The sequence below is a fragment of the Ochotona curzoniae genome, unplaced genomic scaffold (assembly GCF_017591425.1).
Source record: "Ochotona curzoniae isolate NIBS_2020 unplaced genomic scaffold, NIBS_Ocur_1.0 contig_3502, whole genome shotgun sequence".
NCBI lineage: Eukaryota > Metazoa > Chordata > Mammalia > Lagomorpha > Ochotonidae > Ochotona > Ochotona curzoniae.
Window position 1 is genome coordinate 10,588 of NW_024465886.1, and position 19,906 is coordinate 30,493.

The window sequence follows — 19,906 nt, forward strand, 5'->3', positions numbered from 1 at the left end:
CACGTTGTCGTCACCGTCCTGCTGTGGAGCCTCAGCTCACTGGGGAGGCCGTGTCCTCATTCCTAGGAAGCCTGACATCTCAGGGATATTGGCAGGATTATCTTAGCTGAAGCTAACAGCAGATGTGGATGTTAGGTGCAAATTTTTTAAAAATTCAAAATAAAAAATAAATAAGTAAAAATTTAAAAGTAAAAATAAATAAACGAAAAAGGAAGGTAGTAGAAAAAAGTCACGTTAGTGTCAATTCAATGTAAAAACTTAAAACAAAATGGTTTGGGCATCGCCTTGTGGTGGCATGTTAGAAAGCAGGCCGAGTGGCCCGTTCCACCAACTGGTCAACCGTTCCATGGGCAGTCAGGTTAAAAATTTAAACAGAGAGTTCGCCTCCTTATTCCCAGAGGAAGTTTATTATTCTTCTGTTTCTGCAGATCGCTCAGGGCTCCTGGCCGTCGTTCCGATGGCGCTGGTTTCTGGCCTGGCTCTGGTTCTGGGTCCCCACCGTTCCTCACGGTGACCATTAGGATCGCTCCAGTAACCTCTCAAAACAAACAAATATACATACAAACAAAAAATCTAGAATGGACAGACAACAACATGGAAAGCTTAGAATCAGACAGGAAACGCCCAGCGTGGACCCAAACAGGCCTCACTAGGTGGGACACAAAGATTAGTAACGCCTCACTGGGGTATTGGGGATTTCTCTGCACACCCATCCTAAATTAAAAAAAAAAAATGTATTGTACCTAAACTGATAACTGTATGGAATCAGGCTGAATACAAACCAAAATTGAAATGTCTATGAAGAAGTCACAGGATGTAGTTAAGAAACCGCATCTTCCCATCAACATACTATTAATCAATGTCATGTCAATTGATGCCATGAGGTTGTAAATGGCTGTTGACGGCATGTCGGGGCCTTTAATTGTTTAGGATGATGCTTAGCTGGACTTACCTTCAGACCAGAGATGGTCTCACCAAGAAATCATTGAACCCACTAGGATAATAAGACACTGGACTTTATGCTTGGTAAATATTTCCAATGAAAGACCTTCAACTGAATTTGAACTGTGGTAATACAACAAGGTGGAGAAATCCACCATGGGGAGAGGGTTCGGGGAGGGGAGGGGGGAATCCCAGTGCCCATAACACTGTGTCACATAATGCAATACAATTAATAAAATTAAAAAAAAAAAAAAAACTTAAACAAAATGGTTTGGGCGCCACCTTGTGGTGGCACGTTAGAAAGCAGGCCGAGTGGCCCATTCTACCAACTGGTCAACCGCTCCATGGGGAGTTAGGTAAAAACTTAAATAAAATAAAATGGTTTGGGCGCCGCCTTGTGGTAGCATGTTAGAAAGCAGGCCGAGTGGCCCGTTCCACCAACTGGTCAACCGCTCCATGGGAATTAGGTTAAAAACTCAAATAAAATGGTTTGGGCGCCGCCTTGTGGTGGCATGTTAGAAAGCAGGCCGAGTGGCCTGTTCCACCAACTGGTCAACCGCTCCATGGGAATTAGGTTAAAAACTCAAATAAAATGGTTTGGGCGCCACCTTGTGGTGACATGTTAGAAAGCAGGCCGAGTGGCCTGTTCCACCAACTGGTCAACCGCTCCATGGGAATTAGGTTAAAAACTCAAATAAAATGGTTTGGGCGCCACCTTGTGGTGGCATGTTAGAAAGCAGGCCGAGTGGCCTGTTCTACCAACTGGTCAACCGCTCCATGGGGAGTTAGGTAAAAACTTAAATAAAATAAAATAGTTTGGGCGCCGCCTTGTGGTAGCATGTTAGAAAGCAGGCCGAGTGGCCCGTTCCACCAACTGGTCAACCGCTCCATGGGAATTAGGTTAAAAACTCAAATAAAATGGTTTGGGCGCCGCCTTATGGTAACATGTTAGAAAGCAGGCCGAGTGGCCTGTTCCACCAACTGGTCAACCGCTCCATGGGAATTAGGTTAAAAACTCAAATAAAATGGTTTGGGCGCCGCCTTGTGGTGGCATGTTAGAAAGCAGGCCGAGTGGCCCGTTCCACCAACTGGTCAACCGCTCCATGGGGAGTTAGGAGAGACTTACCATTTTCATGAAGTCCTGACAAACTTCCAGGAACTGCCAAAAAAAAAAAAAAATCTAAGGCGTTTTGAATCCTGGACATCAGTATGCCGACAGACTCTGTGTGTGTATGAGAGATCTATGGATCATTTCTATGAATGATCAAACACGGGTGTCAATAAGTTGACTGAGACTCCCTTCAAAAGTATATGTGTTCATTTAGAAACCTAAACTAAAAGGGCCAGCATATCAGGCTGAGCCACAGCTTGCAATGCCAGCATCTCTGTTAATGTGACTGGGAAGCAGTGGAAGGTGGTCCACACACCTGAACCTCTGCCACCTGCTTGGGATGCAGTGGAAGGTGGTCCACGCACCTGAACCTCTGCCACCTGCTTGGGATGCAGTGGAAGGTGGTCCACGCACCTGAACCTCTGCCACCTGCTTGGGATGCAGTGGAAGGTGGTCCACGCACCTGAACCTCTGCCACCTGCTTGAGATGCAGTGAAAGATGGTCCACGCACCTGAACCTCTGCCACCTGCTTGGGATGCCAGAGTTGAATTCCTGGCTGCTGGATTCATTCTGGCCCAGCTCTAGCTGTTGTGGTCACCACAGAGACCCAGCAGATGGAAGATCTTTGTCCTTCTCAATTGCTCGGTCTCAAACAAATCTTTAAAATAAAAATGGAGATGAACAATTAACACTTTTACACAAAGTGTTCTTACAAGGCCCAAATTTAAAGTTAATATTTAATCTTTTAAAAAATCAATCCAAAAGTTCAAATTTAGAAGACCTTAACTAAATATACAGATATTTTATACTTATTAAATATATCCTTAAGTCATTTTTATGAAATGAGAATGTTAAATTTAAAAAGTGGGATAAAATTGGTTGCTATTTTTGACCTAAAATATTTTATTGGGGAGGTTTTTGTGTATATGATTGAGAATTTGAACAGCAAAGCTGTTATTAGACGCTACTATGAGTGATAAAATCATGTGGTGTCTCGTATTTTAATTCTATTTAAAATTCCCAAATTTGATGTGATGAGCAGGCGGTGCTAAGATGTGAGTGAAAACTCCTGATGTAATACATGAAGGCTATAACATTAACAGTTAAGTTCTCTTCACTCTCCATCAAGACCACTCCCACATAAGGCAACCTGCGCACCCAAGGTCAAGCAGAGAAAATAATTGACAAACGAGACAACCTGGAGGAAAAACACCTTCCAGAGGTTTGAGAACGACTGTAACATCACAGCGACGGACTTTCTTCCTGTTGGAAGTAGACGGAACAAAATACGACAATTGAGGTTTTTTTAAGTTATAGTTAAGTTTCAGCATCTCTTTCAAAAATTCATACAAACATGGAAGCTAAGAACACCTGCCAGCCTGACTGAAGTTTCTTGTTTTTGACAACCTGTTTATTTTTTATTTTGATATATATTTTTGGTTCAGAGACTTGAAGAAAAACATGATGATTCCTTTAAGATAAGAAAAAAAAAAAAAACAAACAAAAAAAACCAGTCCTGATGAGGCTCATGCTGTAATAAACCCTTGGAGCTGGTTTAGCTCATGTGTACTCCTCAAAGGTCAAAAGCAACAATTCAAAGAGTGTGTGTGAATGCAGGTTCTGGGTTTTCAAAACGAATGATCAAATAATTCGGTTAAGTAAATTTAGTTTTTGCAGAGATTCGCCACCTAATTCCTGCTTCCTTGCTGTCTGAATTTTCCCTAGAGCTCTGATCATAATCATGGAAACAGCAATGCAGACACAACCGCTGGCAGTCCGATCATCCCAGTGCCAGCCACCGTGAACAGTTCTCGAACAGCCCGGAAGGAGCAGTCGCTGTGTGGGGATTTTGCCGCTGGGGAGACGGCAGGACAAACCAACATGCTCCAGTCAGTGTATTTAAGTGGTTTAAAAACTCCAAGCATTTTTCAACTGACAGAAAGGCTGAAACTTTGCTCAGCATATCACATGAGCGCACCGCCTCAGGGAGGCGAATGTCTTGGGGGAGCAGTTTGTCACCTCTCACCATGTTTATGAGGCAGAGCAACGGCAAGGGAGTGTCAACCACACCGTAAATTTGGCAATATAATACATCGAATATCTGATATGATTACCACAGTGCAAAAATTTTCCAAGTTGAAATCAACTCTGGCTTTATTTACTCATCAGCATTCCAATCTAATGAAATAATAAACTTGGCCCATCAACACATAATCCATTTCTTTCATCATAGTAACATTTTTCATGCAAGTAACAGTTTTAATGTCATAATGTAACTGCTGTAAGTTAAATTGATTCAATTTAATTAACAAGCATTTATTTCGCGCCTACCTGTGCACAGCACTGTCCTAGGCATACAAAAGGATGAGAAGATACGGTCCCTGCTCAAAGGGAGCTTACAACCTGTGTAGGAAAGACGACGCGTGCATACAAGAACCACTGAAAATCACATGGAGATAAACATAACTAACGACCTACGCACTCAAGGCAGCCTGTCGTGAAGGCTCCGTGATGGAGAAGCGATGCTATCGGGAAAAGACGATCAGCAAGAGGACTGACAGAATCGTGAGGTCAGAAAGGAGAAACCACAGGAGGGTGACACACATCAGCATGGCCGGTGCAGGGACTGGCAGGGGGACTGGTGTGGCTCCAGAGAGGGGCGGAGTGGAGGCATGCTGCCCAGGCTGGTGAGGGCAAGTGGGCATGGCTGCTCGCGGTCAGGGCTGATGTTCATTTTACAATATTCTTTCAACTCACCGAGACACAAAAGCCCACAAACAGAAGTGTGTTTTCTAGCCTTGACAACAAAGCAACGAAAACTTGTAGAATGCTGAGAGAGTAAGCCCAGGGAAACGGTCACTGAAATTCGAACAGACACACTGTGGGGCAGCAGTCACTTCTGGCATTGGTTCTCTTCCTTACTTGAATTGATGAAGAGCTGGGTTGGTTCAGAGTCAAGAAGCTCGTGAAGGCAGGAGACATCCCCACTCTGCACTCGCTTAGCGACTCAATTCCTTCTCAGGCCAAATCCAGGCTGCATGTATATTTGTGGGAACAGGAGGAAAAAATATATTTATATATATATATATGTTTCTGCTCTCGTAAAAGTAGGTGAGTTCCTTATTTTCTGAGCTTAGACGGAAAAACAGGAAGGTAAAGTCACGCGTAGCTCAAGACAAGGCTGAAGAAATGGGCTTTAGCAAACAAGCATTGTTTTGAAAATTAACCCCCATCCTAGCCTACATAGCTGGGTCACACCAGCAATTTACTGCATTAAAGCAGGGGGGCAGAGCAGGGCAAAAAGCAGTGGCGCAGGAACAGATCTGTAATTGAGAAGAGGTGGAGACCCCTGGTTCACGTGGGACTGATGATGCTTTTATGCAAGAACATGACCTTGATAATCCGTCTGGGGTAGAACAAGGGGTTGTTTCTTCAACAGAAAGAAACCGTCCAGATATCTGTGCGAGTTACTGGCCACCACCAGCTGCGGCTGTTAAAAAAGAGAGAAAGCGCTGATCCAACAAAGGCACATTGAACTCGGTTCCTGCTTAGCTGTCTAAGGGGAGGCTGTCTGAAATGTGGATCTTCCAAAAGTGCCCTACTCTGCTTTAATACTCACCACTTTTCTATTCAAAATGTTTCTATATTTACTTAATAAAATTCTGATAAATTGCAATTACAGGAGAATCAAAGTCTTGCTTTTTTGCAATGCTTACTCACAACTGCAAATGTAATGAACATGGAGATGTATCATTTTCAGATCTTTCCAAAGCCAAGAGGTCCTCGTTGTCCAATAACTACTCAGGGCATAGTTACTGTGAGACTGCACACAGCTCGGGGAAAGTCAGCTAATGGCATGCTAGAACATTGCACCATTATTTCATTAAGGGAACAGTAAGTCTCAACTAGAATTCTTAGCTTAGAATCCAGAACTTTGCACCTACCACTTTAAGCACGAATTTGGTGCTGTCCTGTTACACAAAAGCGCTGCTGGGATGTGTGTTGTATGCTGTTCTAGTTCCCCATCTGCAAAGTCTAAATGAACCTACGCAGCACCCACTACTGTAACCCCTTCTTAGACTTCAAGTCTACAGTCATCACTTCTCAGATAAGGGCTATGGGCTGGACACAATTAGAAAAAGAGATCTAGTTACTGCTTCTCTTGGTGAAGGACTCGTGAAGGTTTGTCTAGGCCACGGAAGTAAGACGCTGGAATGACCTCTTGCCTTCTCCCAAACATGACAGTTACAGAACTGAAGACACGGAAGTGGGAATAAACTCTTAAGAAAGTGACACTGAGAGAGGACAAGCAGTGACTGTTAAACTAACATCTATTTTAACAGAAATTTTACGTTCATAGTTGAGAAGCAGCACAGTTCACAGGAGAGCTCCACAAAGCTCAGACTTTTGCAGCACCCGGCACCCCCAGACATGAACATTAAGGGGATGACTGTCTCTGTCTTAGGCAGCAAGTTCAGGTTTACGAGTGGAGAAGTCGTACCTCCCGCCCCTATGTAATTCTTCCCCCATGGACTCAAGCGATGCTGGCCAGTCGTCACCTGGACGATGATGGGGAGGGCGCACTAACCCTCCCCTCCCGCGCTCCCGGAAAGGCCCGTGACGAAGAGGGCTCTGTCTGTGTCGGCCCTGCACTTCCTGACTCTGGAGGCTGGCCTTCCAAGGACCACTTGCGTTCTTGTTTCCCGTGGAAATGATCTCCTGATTACCACAGAGGATTGGTTCCAATACTCTTCAGGCACCAAAATTCACAGATACGCATATCCCTACCACAAAATGGCACTTTTTAAGTATAGCCTACACACACACATTAGACCATCTCTGGATTGCTCACACTGCCTAATGCGATGCACATTGTAGGTAAACAGCTGCCAGGATGTACTGTTTAAGGGATAATGATGTTATTTTTAAATTTGCACAGGATTATTCCTAATGTGATTTTATATAAAAGAAAAATCATGTTTTTGATTGGCAGTTGATTGGATCTTTGGATGCAAAACATGCATATTACAGCTAGGGAGGGCCAAGTTTACTTTATAATTCAGCAGGCTTAGAAAAAGCACAGCTAATGGATTAGAGGAGGCTCCTGGCAGCCACTGTGATGAGCTCAGAGAGACACACCCCTGGGATCTTCCCATTGTCTCCATCCAAGTGTAAAAATAGTCAAAATGTGCAAGGGCGAGTCTGCCTTTGTGTCTGCTATGTGACTTTGGGGTGTTCTCTTCATTTTCTACCAGTATTCAAGGTTAATTTTTTTAAAAAGCTACTGTTAAATTTACATTCCTAAGTTTTTTTCTTTCTCCCCTTTTAAAATTCCTCGTAAAACAACCCATCTCCCTGAATATAAAGCGAAGACTTGAAACACGGGCCATGGGACTGTGGACGGAATTGCCCACTTCAGGCAGACCGCCCGCTATCGAACCCTCCATTTGGAGGAACAAAGCAAAGCGGGGAGCACGGCGGCAGCTGAGAAATGAAGCTCGCGCCCTCAGCGCCTCTCACCTGCGCGGGCGGCCGCCATCTTCTTGTTCCGCATCTTGTTCTCCAGCGCTTGCTACACCGGAAGAGACGGGAGCAGCAGTCAGAACTCCTCCCTTCCTCCTTGACACTAAGTAAGACGACGTTTCTGTGAAACGCATTCTTACCATTTTCATCTTCTTTTTGAGATCCAGGTTTGCTGCCTTCTGGCCCTTGGCAGTAGCATTGAGATAATAGATGGTCAAACTAAATGTAGAAAAATAATAATAAAATAAAAAAAAAAATAATAAAGCAAAATGCATGCCATCTTTCAGCTCCTCGAGATTCTTCGTAAACTGACGGTGACTAAATCCTTCGATGAGCGCGCAAGGGGGTGCCACCTGTACTGTGTAGGTAGCAGTGAGGGTTCGGCTCAGGACTGCCCAGTGACAAGGACGAGTCCAGGAGGGTCCCAAGCTCCGTCCTCCAGGCTGCACCACTCAATACTGGCTTCCTCTTGGAAACACACTGACATCATATTAAGTTGTAATTAAAAACAACTTGTTAATTTAACAGCAATGGTATCCAAGAGAGGAAAATGTATTGATGCTACATGTCAAAAGAGGAAAGCCACATTCTACCCTAAATTCCCTCCTTTGGCCTTTAACTGGGAACAGAATCCTCACAGGCGTAGTAGAGTAATATGGATTTTTTCCATAAAATATATTGTTTCCATTTCCATTTCTCCTTCTCTTTATAAAAGAATATGCTTCCAGAAAAAGCAAATTGCAACCTAGCAATTCTGCTGAAAGCAGCACTCTCATCTTAGGGGGAAAAATGAACAAAGAAAAAGAAATGCTCTTTAAAAATGAAAGTGACACTGCTGTTTGTGGCAAATAGTTGGGTACTGAACACATCTCCTCTACTCGCCACCGTGCCAGATAATATCTTTTATATCTTTTATGGGCCATCTGGAGTTAGCAACCCAATTATTGATACACTTTAACTGGGTTGTCTCTTATATCAGTGGAGGGAGTTTGGAATTACAGACATGCAAGCAGGTATCTAAGGATTATCTGCCACACACACACACACACACACACACACACTGGTGTTCGATAAATGTGTGTGTGTGTTGCAAGGATTTGCCTAGAACTTTCCCTTGATTTGGGCGGCAAAGTCGAAGACCTCAGAAGTCATTTCCGTTTGTGGATTCTGATCTTATCAACACTGGTTCCCTGCCTTGCCATAACTCATTTCCTCATTTCCAAAGGGATCCAAGTGCCTGCGGAGAACTAACCGAGCTCTACTCAAATGCTGCAAAACCATCGAGGCTCATTCTGGAAGAACCACTGGGGAAATTCAAAATGTCTCTTAATTAAAGGTAATAAAAAGCCAAGCCAACCGTATGCGCCCTATAAAAGAAAAAATGAGGCCTCCGGGTGTGAAAAAAAAACCATAAAATCAGTAATAAACTGAAATTTGGACTTTAAATCAGAAGCTCAGAGCTAACACTGGCCCCTCCTGGGTCTCAGCTTGCCTTGCAGGGTGTCCCAACAAGGGGCAGGCCTACGACTTCCAACTCCAGCCCAGTCCCCAGGCTGGTTAGTTTGGTCCATGAACTCAGAACGCTTTTCACATCCTTAAGTGGTTATGTGAGTATTCACTAAGATCCTCAGTGACATCTTGGCCTAAAACATCTGCTGTCTGGTCCATCCGTGACTACCAGCTTGGAGCCCATCCGATGTCTCCACTGAACCAGAACTCAAGTATGTGTAAAAAAAAAAAAAAAATCGGTGAGACTGAGAAGGCAGGACTTGAAGTCCGTTTCTCCAATGCCAGCGTCGGCTCCCGGCCTACACCTGCGGCAGACTGCTCACTGTTTAGACAGTGGCATTTGAATCAAGCTGCTCCTCTGCTTACAAACGGGCATCCCTCAGCAAAGAACACCATCACAAAAGCTAGGACGTTTCTACTGTGTGTGCATGTTCTGAACAGGATCTCACTTATGCCACTAAAATGGCCCTGACTCGCAGAGATGCTCAGATATCCGAGACATGCTCTTAGAAGCCACTGCTGTCATGAACGTGTAGAGTACGGAAATCACTTTGATGGCCATCTGGCGAGACACGCTGCACTCGCTCGACAGGTCGTTTCCCAACACACCCAGAGATGTCGTTATCAGATTCTTTAGGTCGCCTCACCGTCAAGGGTCTCTAATTTATAAGAGCGATCTGTCTTGCTGTTGATTTTTCCCATCAGCTTTTCTGCATAGAAGACATCCCGGGTTAAGGAAGTGAACATTGGATTCCCTGCCAATGGATTTAACTCCCAGCACTGCCTTTTTAGTGTCTCACGTAGCAGGAAAACTCACTTCCCACCTGCCCTTTCTTAGTTTATAAAATCTATAATGTTGCGTATGACGCCTGCCCCCTCTCTTAGGAGACTTGAGATCGTGGTCACAACCAAGATGACGGTAACAACTTGGTCGGATTCTCAGCTCATTTACTCCAACCCACTGGGAGATGGCGCCCTGGGGATTCCTCCCTTCGCCTTTATCCAAACAATCCCGCCCTTCCCATCAATGCTGTTCCTGAAGTGTCTCTCAGGTGGATTCATCCCTGCCCTTCTTGATTGATGGTGCAGGAGGCACTTTGGGGTTTAAAGGAAGAACTGAGGCACTTTTCTTGGCTTTTCCATAGTAAGTATGTATTTTTATTTTAGAGGCAAGTGTATATGGGTTGACCAAGGCTCCGAAGCCAATAAAAGTTCTATGGGAACAAAACCTCCTGCCAAGTTCTTCCTCAGAAATCACTGTGAAGTGACATTTGCAAGACCCTCTGGTCCTCTGGCTCTATTAGCATAAACACACTTACTGACAGTCTTCTAAGGACACAGGGTAATTATTAAGACCCCTTAAGCTCTTGGTTCTAAAATACAGCTTACGGAGCCCCCCCAGGGGTCACTAACTTGGAGGCTCATCATTTCTGTATATGCACAGCCATCTGCTTTATGGAATAAGAGCTGGGGGGCGGGCTGCGGGGGACGCTCCAACATACTGATTAGATTTAGCCTTTAACATTGATGTTTCCCTGGCTTTAGCTGTTTACTGATAATTATTTTGGTTACTTGGGAACAAATCCTATAATCCCGGGGAGGGAAAGCCAGATGCAGATGGCTGTGAATTCCATCCAATAAGATAAGAATGTGCCTCATGAATTTCAGCTCTCAAAAACATGTAATCAGCCCTGAATCTGGCTGGGTTACAGCACAGCCCTTGGGGAGGAAAGAGCTGGAATGGCCGACACTCCCGAGGAGCCAGGGAGCACAGCATAAAGACCCTGTCCGCACAGGGGAGGTACGCACGCCATCACCAGCACAACAGCAATGACCAGTCCGGGGTTCGAGAGCTGCCTCAGTATCTTCGCCATCCAGCTGGGAAAGTCATGTTCCAGGGTCTCGCCAATGACTTCGAACATCCGATTTTTGCCACTGAGAAAGAAAAAGGGGGTGGGTGGGAAAAAAAAAGTATATGGGAACTATGATTAGTTCAAGATCATTAGAAATCTTTCTACGATGCCCGCACTCTGTCACATTCAAAATCTTATACTGAGCTGCAACTCCTAATATTTGGCCCCATGCATTGTCAACACGTGGATAAGATCTGAGAAACGGTGTCCCAACAAAAACACACAGCCGAGGCTATTAAGAAATTAGTCACGGCATTAGAAGACTTCTACAAACTGCATTTCTAAAACTTGGATTGAATATGTTTTACAAGCAGCCCCCAAGCTTGCCCTCTCAGCCAGCAGTTGGAGAATGAACTCTTTGGGCAGAGTAAACATGTTTAGTTTGTAACTGGCTTTGGAAATGAGCACAAAGAATGGCCCGCCGAATAAAAGGCACATATAATCCAATAGCTCTTCCCATGCGATGCTTTCACCCTCCAACACAAAGGGTGATAGCACCGAGAACAGCAGGTGCTTCTCTGTGTTCCCTCTGAACGCCACTAGGCCGCGCTGCTGTGACTCTCCAAGGCCACGGAACACCTGCTACCATCGATTGGGAAGGTGATAGCAGGCTATCTTAACTTAGATTATCTGCAATTTCAATGTCAGATTCACTGTACAAAGCTTTTTGATACATATGTTTTAGAAAAGATAGAGTGTGTTTCACCAAATTGTATGTATCATCAGAATAGAACATTTTCAACTATTAAATAAATACGACCCATAAGTTCCAAATCAGATTTTTTTTTCTCCCTTCAGTCAGAACTAATACCGTCATCCGTCAGGCAGAGGGTGTCATCAGGTATTTTGTCAGCAGTTACAGCACTGAAGGGGACAAATTTTGCTTCAAAGATTACAGATTTATACAATAATTAATAAGACTTAAGATACATAACGGGGGGGGGCGATGCAGCCTCCAGATAATAATTTAAGATTAAATTACTTTGATCCAATGCCGCTTCATCATTTTTCTCTGCTAATTGATGCATCCCTTACCTGCAGCCACATGGAGCACAGCGAAAGAATTCAAGAGAATCAGAAAGAACCAGAAAATCCATCCTCCCATCTCGGGTCACAGCTGATGAATATGGTCAGAGTAGGGGGCCTAGAACGTTATTAAATCATGTCTATTCCAAAAATATATTTTAAAAAAATAAAAAGACTTATTTATTTTTCTTGGAAAGTCCGATTTACAAAGAGAAGGAGAGACAGAAAAATCTTCCAAAATCTTCCATCCACTGGTTCACTCCCCAAGCAGCCACAGGGCCAAAGCTAAGGCGATCTGAAGCCGGGAGCCAGGAGCTTCCTCTGGTCTCCCCTGCAGATACAGGGTCCCAAGGCTTTGATTCGTTCTCTACAGATTTCCCAGGCCACAAGCAGGAGCTGCATGGGAAGCGCAGCAGCCAGGACACGAATCAGCACGCACGTGGGATCGCAGCGCATGCAAGACGGGGGTTTCAGCCACTAGCGTATTGCACTGGGCCCTGCAAAAAGATCTTAACATGGTGTTTCAACACAAAGTCGCCCAAATCTCGCATTCTTGGGTCCCCTTTTCCAAACCGAGTCTCGCCAGAAAAATGAGTCAGATGTCTTAATCACTGTCAAATTACAGAAGCATCTCTCAATCCCCAGCGAGCCGTGCCTGGTCACCCGGTGTGCCGTGCCAGTGTCCTGCGAACTCCTCTTGTCTCCGACTTCACATGCCAGAGATGCGGCCAGCGTCATCTGCTCCACACATGCGCAGTCTGCGGGGAACGCTTTCTGCTGACCCGGACTGAGCCGTTCTCGGGATCCGAACACCCACTGGGTGTGTGAACCTGCCTCTACGCGAACAAGACTGCCCCACCTCCTAGCACGCGCTATCAGTCATTACTCACTCATTAACAAAGTAGCATGCAGGACTGTGTTCTGGACTTACAGAAATGAAAGCACGAGCCGGAAACGTCAGGACAGTGGACAGGCTGAGGTATAAACCTTGGATGAACAATGCAACAGCAGTCGCAAAGCTGTATCTGGACAAGTTCTATCTGAACTTGTGCTGAGTAAATGAGCTCAGCTGCTTAAAGTCATCATAAAGAGGAAATCAGAATACAAATGCCAAAATGTTGTTATTTTTACTGTTTGAACGATGGGTCATATTTTTTTCCTTAATGCTAAGTTTCCACAATTTCTGGTTTCTCTAGGATAAACACATGTTGCCTTTACAGTAAGATATAAATCACATTATTTAAAAGTAAAATTTCCATTAACAGTTAAGTATGTGAGAAACTAAAAAATTACAAAATATTCAAAATTCTTGGCATGATTAGCGAAAAATGCCAATTGTCAGGAAATGCGATGGAACAATAACAATAATTATCTTCATTTGGACACTCCCCAAGTGACCGCTACGACCAGTTCTGCACCGATCCAAAGCCAGGAGCCAGGAACCTCCTCCAGGTCTCCCACACGGGTGCAGGGTCCCAAGGATTTGGGCTGTCCTCAACTGCTTTCCCAGGCCACAAGCAGGGAGCTGGATGTGAAGCAGGGCTGCCAGGATTAGAACTGGCGCCCATATGGGATCCCGGCACATTCAAGGCAAGGACTTTAGCCACTAGGCCACTGCGCCAGACCCCGAATAACCATTCTTTTGTTCCAAACTGAGGAAAGCGAGAGGAAAATGAACCAAGTACTATGAAGTACTATGAAGCTCCCCAGTGTTGGAGTAAAACTATTTTAACTTTCTTGATCTCAAAATAGTACCACACGTGCAGTAATTTTACCTACATTTGCCAATAAGGACAGTCCAGGTTCAAATCGGATGCAATGCCTTACACAGACTCACGGGTTTGCAGTTAGAAGCTTGAGTAACTCAGTGTACGGCAAAAGGAGTTACTACTTAAAGAGTGAAACCCGCACCATCATTGTGGGGCTTACTCATCAGTGTTTTAAATCCAAATGCAGCTGTGTAGCCACCAGCCCGTTCCTTCCTTACACTGTGTGGTTTCCCTAGCGATCACTAAAGGCATTGCTACGTTTTACTGCGCAGGATCAACTTTCAGTTAAAAAACCTTAAAACGCACCTAAAAGTTATCCTAGATATTAAGTGGTGTGAGTAATTTGCAACTGAAGTCTTACAGCAGCATCTCTCATACTTGCTACTCTGTTACCAAACAAGACAAATGCCTCCTTCTCGACTGTAATTTCAGCTTTAGCCACCAGATGTCACTGTCCGCATTATCCACTTCAGCCAATACACCTATACGCACGCTGAAGTGAAGAATCTTGTCAACTGCCATTTCCTGAGCATAACAGAGCTCCAGTTAGCCTAGCTCCATCAGCTTCATACATGCCTCTCTTTATACTTGGTCTGTGGACTTTAACAGCCTGAGCGGGACAGATGAAAAGCAAATTGCACGTCGCCACGCTAGCTCCACGCTTGCCACTCATAGGGTTTTTCACTCTCTCCTCTACTTCACAGAATGGAGAGAGCGGAACTGCCTGCTGGCTGGTGACAGCACCCAGAGACTCTAGTGGACATTTGCACCACATGAATGTCCAAGGCTCTTCAGGAAATGAAATCTTTTAAGACCTCTAGGACTTTGCTTTCTGTAACGTGTCATTACGAAATCTCTGTCCCGAGGAAGAGAAACAAAATACATGTCCAACTTGAATCCCAGAACCTTCCTGATTCCTGGCCACTAACTAGAGCGATAGTTTTGTGATTATATTTAAGGAATTGCATTTAACCTTTGTACTAGCATCTAGCATTTTGAGTAACTTTCTACTTATTCTTGCTTAACAATGATTTCACTTGCTAGGTAACCTATGGGGACATCTCCTTTCGAGGTGGTGGTCTGCGTGATTGTGGCTGAGCGTGATGGGCCGACACCAGGAAAACTCCCACACCAGCGTCAGTGTAATGGCATCCTGTCCGTTGCTGCATCCTGTGATGGAGACAGCTCAGCTCCATCAGTCACACGTCACTCAGGAAGAACTTACAGCAGCACAAATTACTTCCCTTTTTACAATTTCCAAATGAGAAAACAGATGTCCCATAATGAGCAGAGTGGCCAAAGGATATCATTCCTCTAACCAAAATGCAATTGTACACACACACACACACACGCGGCCATCGGCGCCTCCACCCCCCAGGACACACGTGCACACACTGCACCTCGTCACCTGAAAGGGCCACAGTCGAAGGACGGCGGGAGGGACACAATCATGTACAACACCGGCATGGTGGACAGGAAGAGGATGAGCAGCAGCATGCCCAGGTAGAAGTTGTTGGAGCGACTCGCCTTGAAGACTCTGGCCTCGGGGACGTTGCAGCACATCACGGCCCAGCACTGGAAGTACATGGACGTGTGCAGACGAAGGATGTTGATGCCCGGGAGACTCGGAGCAAAGAACGACCCCATCCTGCAGGGAAACAGGGCCCAGCTCCTTCTGAGTCCTGACTCCCCGCAGCATCATGCAGGGAGACAGGGCCCGGCTCCTTCTGAGTCCTGACTCCTCGCAGCGTCATGCAGGGAGACAGGGCCCGGCTCCTTCTGGGTCCTGACTCCTCGGCAGTGTCACGCAGGGAGACAGGGCCTGGCTTGGAGGGAGACAGGGCCCGGCTCCTTCTGGGTCCTGACTCCTCGCAGCGTCACGCAGACCTGCACATTCACCGGCTGCTTCCTCTCAAAAGGCGGGAATCGTATGACCGCTTTCAGCCGTACCTTTTACATCAACCTATTTGCATCTTGCACACACATTCTACAGTTCTCCTGTTATTACAGGGATTGCATACATAATTCTTGTGCTATTAGCAACTATCCCTGCTGTCATTAATAAAGTAGAACAGGATAAGCAATATGTTATAATTGTTTCAAAATCTAATACAAGTTTCATTTCTCTTAATAGGCACATCAGTGATTAACAGACTTACTACATGTAATATTTTTATAATTGATTCTTAAACTCACTCATTCCAATCAAATGAACTATAAATTTGGATTCATTACTTTTGTCATAGTTATGCTTTTCTGTTTAGATACTATTTGTTCTTTGTAGCTGCTGAAATGACTTATAACTCATTGGTCATTTAAAGCTAGCTTAACTGTATATTTTTAGCATGAAAATTTCATATGTACATCTAAATTCAACTCAAATATTTAAATTTGTGCTTTAGTCTTAGCCACTGATTTTTTTTTTTTTGCACACAACTTTTAAAAACTATTTTTTAAAGTGACATTTTTAATCAGAAAACCACTTGGGTTAGGTTACTTTTATTAGTGGCCTCAACGATTATCTCAACAAAATGTATTTTTATTTTTTATAAGAAAATCAGTTAGCAGCACGAAGGAATACAAGCAGTAATGTGCAAGTCCCAAATCAGAATGAAGGTATATATGAACTTGTTTTACAAATATAAGCAGAGCCTTATCTTCTCAACTGTCCCGAGTACAGAAACGCTCGCAGCATCACTACTCTAGTATTGTATACTCCTTGCACATGCAGAATCACAGAGCAATCCATGCAATGTAAGTGCAATGCATTATGGGGAAATTTCTGAGTTAAGCAAAGAAATTAGTTTCTGCCATAACTGTACCTGTGCCAACCCAGATATAACTCACTCTTTGGTGGGTGAAATCGTGTCATGATTCGGGTTGTCGGGCTGACAGAATTGTGAACAGCAGGTATGAAGGATATTTTAGTACACCAAATCAATCAAAACCTTTCTAAGATATTAAAGTATAGATATCTTTATAAGAGGATGGATTTTTAACACAGCCAAGTATGCCATTGCTACAGGGCAGCAAGAGGAGAGATGGAAGTCCAAGAAAGCCAGCAAGTAGATGAGTCATAGCCTCAGCTGATAGGCCAGAGCTGCGAAGCCCTGGACGACAGCCCCAACTGCCACTCCTCCTGGTGCAATATACCTGTGTAAAAATCAGTCTTGGCCATATGGCTTCCTTCAGAATAAAACTATAATGAGGGGACCAGCATGGTAGCCTAGTGGCTAAAGTCCTTGCCTTGCACGTGCCAGGATCCTACATGGACTCAAGTTCTGGTCCTGGTGGCCCCACTTCCCACCCAGCTCCCTGCTTGTGGCCTGGGAAAGCAGTCAAGGACAGCCCAAAGCCTTGGGACCCTACACCTGGTTGGGAGACCTGGAGGAGGCTCCTGGCTCCTGGCTTTGGATTGGCTCAGTTTTGACCATTGCAGTCACTTGAGGAGTGAATCATCAGATGAAAGAGCTTGCTCTCTGTCTCTCCTCCTCTCTGTATATCTGACTTTACAACAACAAAATAAATATCAAATATGTATATATGAAATATTTCACTATTGGGTAGAAATTGCACATTTTTGTACTATTTTTCACTCTCTTCTCTCTGCTGCTACTGTCACCAGCAAAGTTTCAAACGGACCTTATTCCATCCGTGTGAATTGTTAAAGTGAAGCTATAACAGCCAGAGCTCTACCCAACGCACACTGAATGCGTTCTTTTCTTAAGCCACTAGAATTAGAAACTGAGTTTCCTGGCTGCCCAGCTTAGTTGATGCTAAGACATAGGTTTGTACATAATTTCAAAAACAGCCTTGAGGAGAGCCACATGCAGTTACACATACATATGCATTGCTTGTCTATGTGCGTGAATGCATGCAAATACAGTATATGGATTCACAGCAACAAATAAATTAAAAACACTACCACACATAGATATTTTGTACAGATTACTCAAAAGTCATAATCCAGGGGGGAAAAAAGGGTCCAGGCATCCTAACAGCTGGGTCTCAATGCTCCTCCTCTCTGCTCACTCAGCAGCTCAGCTCACTGAGTCCCTCCCCCGGTCTTGACTGCATCATCTCTCAGTTATAACTCATTCTAATACCTTAGCTTTATAAAGTGCTTTACTTCCAAGAAGATCAAAGCAAAAGAAAGCTTCTTTTGTTTAACTCCCCTATTGCTCCAGTGACAGGTATATGTCAATTACTCACATGTGACAACTGAGAGAGAAGTGGCAAGGCTCAGAAAGCTCCCCAGTCAGCAGCACAGAAACGTGCAGAACTCTGCGTCTCTCTCTACGCGTTCTCTGCTGCTGCTCTGTCTCCTGCCTGGATAAGGATAACATGTGCTTTCCTTGCTTAAAAACACCACTGCAGGACCTTATGGTGCCATGTAAACATGAAATACAAACGGTGTTGATCATTTCATCCAAATCACAACAGATTAGATTTTCCCTGTGAATGCTGACTTCCATCATATCTGCAAAAAATAAATTCTACTGTTCAGGAATTCCTAAAACAGCCACTCAGAATCTCCAGTCACAAAACAAAGGGCTTGAACACGAAAACTCTATACCATTTTTTTTCTATAAAATGGTTAAACTTAGATATCAGATCCTTATGCTTAAAAAAAAAAATGTAATTGTCTGTCCTGAGGAGCTTGTTTACACAGAGCCTCTGCTTGCACTTTTCCTCATTACTCTCTGTCTCCGTCAACTGCCTCACCAACTCCCCGGGAGTTTCAGAAGCACGTCTGGATTGATGCGAAGGTGAGTAATGGGATGACGCTCTGGAAAGTACCTGAATAGCCGTGCCATCAAGAAAACCCATACTGTCATTCGAACGTGCTCTGCAGACCAACCGGCATCAAGCCTGGTCGTTGTCTCAAGAATGAATACAGAGAAACCGACCCAGCAGAGACTTGGATAATGGGTCCGCCTATGAGAGACTGGAAACTGGAAAAGGTGTACAGATCCACTAGGAATTTCAATAGGAATAATAGTGGAAAAACACTACAAAACTACACATTTAGACCAATCAGGATAGCAAGGACAACAGCTTCTCTGACAATAAAAATGAATTTCGAGGCCGATCTGTTGTCTTAATTCTGGAAGAACACAGCGGACAGTGCACGCAGGAGGTTCGTGCCCTGTTCTATGCAAAGCCACTGGTGTGGGGCTGTGACTTCTCACTACTCCATCAGCTTTATTTGCCATTTTCTGCCATGACAATGAATCCCCTCCAGAAAAAGGAATATCAGAAATCAAAGGACGTGTTTCCCTCTACTGTTCCTGTCAGTGATCAGCTTGACCTGTCTCCTTGCTCAGAGAGTTACAGATATATTTGATTCCTGAATGCCTCTCTGAACAGATGAGCCATAGGTATAAAACGCAGGTAGCGAGGAAGTACAATTACATGTTCATGTCTGATAACAGAGGCAGACATTCAGCACAGTGGTTAAGATGCTACTCAGGGTGTCTTGGTTTGAATCCAGGCCATCTTCCTGATCCCAGAGTCCTGTTCACTCACCTGCTAGCTGGCAGGTGACAGAGCAGGTACATCCATGACACCCACGTGGGAGACACAGGTTGACATCCGGGCTGCCGGCGTCAGCCTGGCCCAGTCCTTGTTCAGTTACTCAGTGAATAACTCAACAGACGCAAGATCCTTCTGTATCCCTGTCATTCCTTGTGACTCTCTACCTTTGAAATAAAATGAATATAACTATATTTCTACAAATTGAAAGAAAACTGACAATAGTGGAAATCATCTCTCAATAGCATCTGATTTTCATATTAATCCATCTAGTGAGCTCCAGGAATTTGGCAAGCCCCATGGTGTGATAATGGGGCCATGGAGAGCTGTCTTTATGTCTCTCTGACAAAGATGGTTCTCACATTTTTCCAGGGAGTCCAGTCTCAACAGCATGCCAAGTTTGGATAATTAAGGCCAGGTAAGGTTGAAGGATTTGAGCAACACACAGAGAGTTTGTTCAAAAACCAAAGCTATGCTTGTAACGAGGACCATGGCACAGTACTGTATTGGGCATGAAGCCCCAGAATAAAGCAGCTAAGTTGAGACTGCTTCTGGGTTGCAGTGTTCTTAGTTAAGA

At 44.4% G+C, this 19,906-nt stretch overlaps 1 protein-coding gene across 1 annotated transcript in view; it reads right to left on the reverse strand.

Moving 5' to 3' along the window:
* Positions 1 to 5,344: 5,344 nt before the first annotated feature.
* Positions 5,345 to 19,906, reverse strand: part of TMC1 (transmembrane channel like 1) — a 107,854-nt gene continuing 93,292 nt past the window's right edge. The window contains exons 17-21 of the mRNA XM_040980953.1: positions 15,203 to 15,442; positions 10,896 to 11,021; positions 7,718 to 7,796; positions 7,575 to 7,626; positions 5,345 to 5,544 (exon numbers count right to left, since the gene is read on the reverse strand). Of these exons, the coding sequence (XP_040836887.1) occupies positions 5,522 to 5,544; positions 7,575 to 7,626; positions 7,718 to 7,796; positions 10,896 to 11,021; positions 15,203 to 15,442 (520 nt within the window). The 3' untranslated portion in view covers positions 5,345 to 5,521. The remainder of the gene's footprint in view (positions 5,545 to 7,574; positions 7,627 to 7,717; positions 7,797 to 10,895; positions 11,022 to 15,202; positions 15,443 to 19,906) is intronic.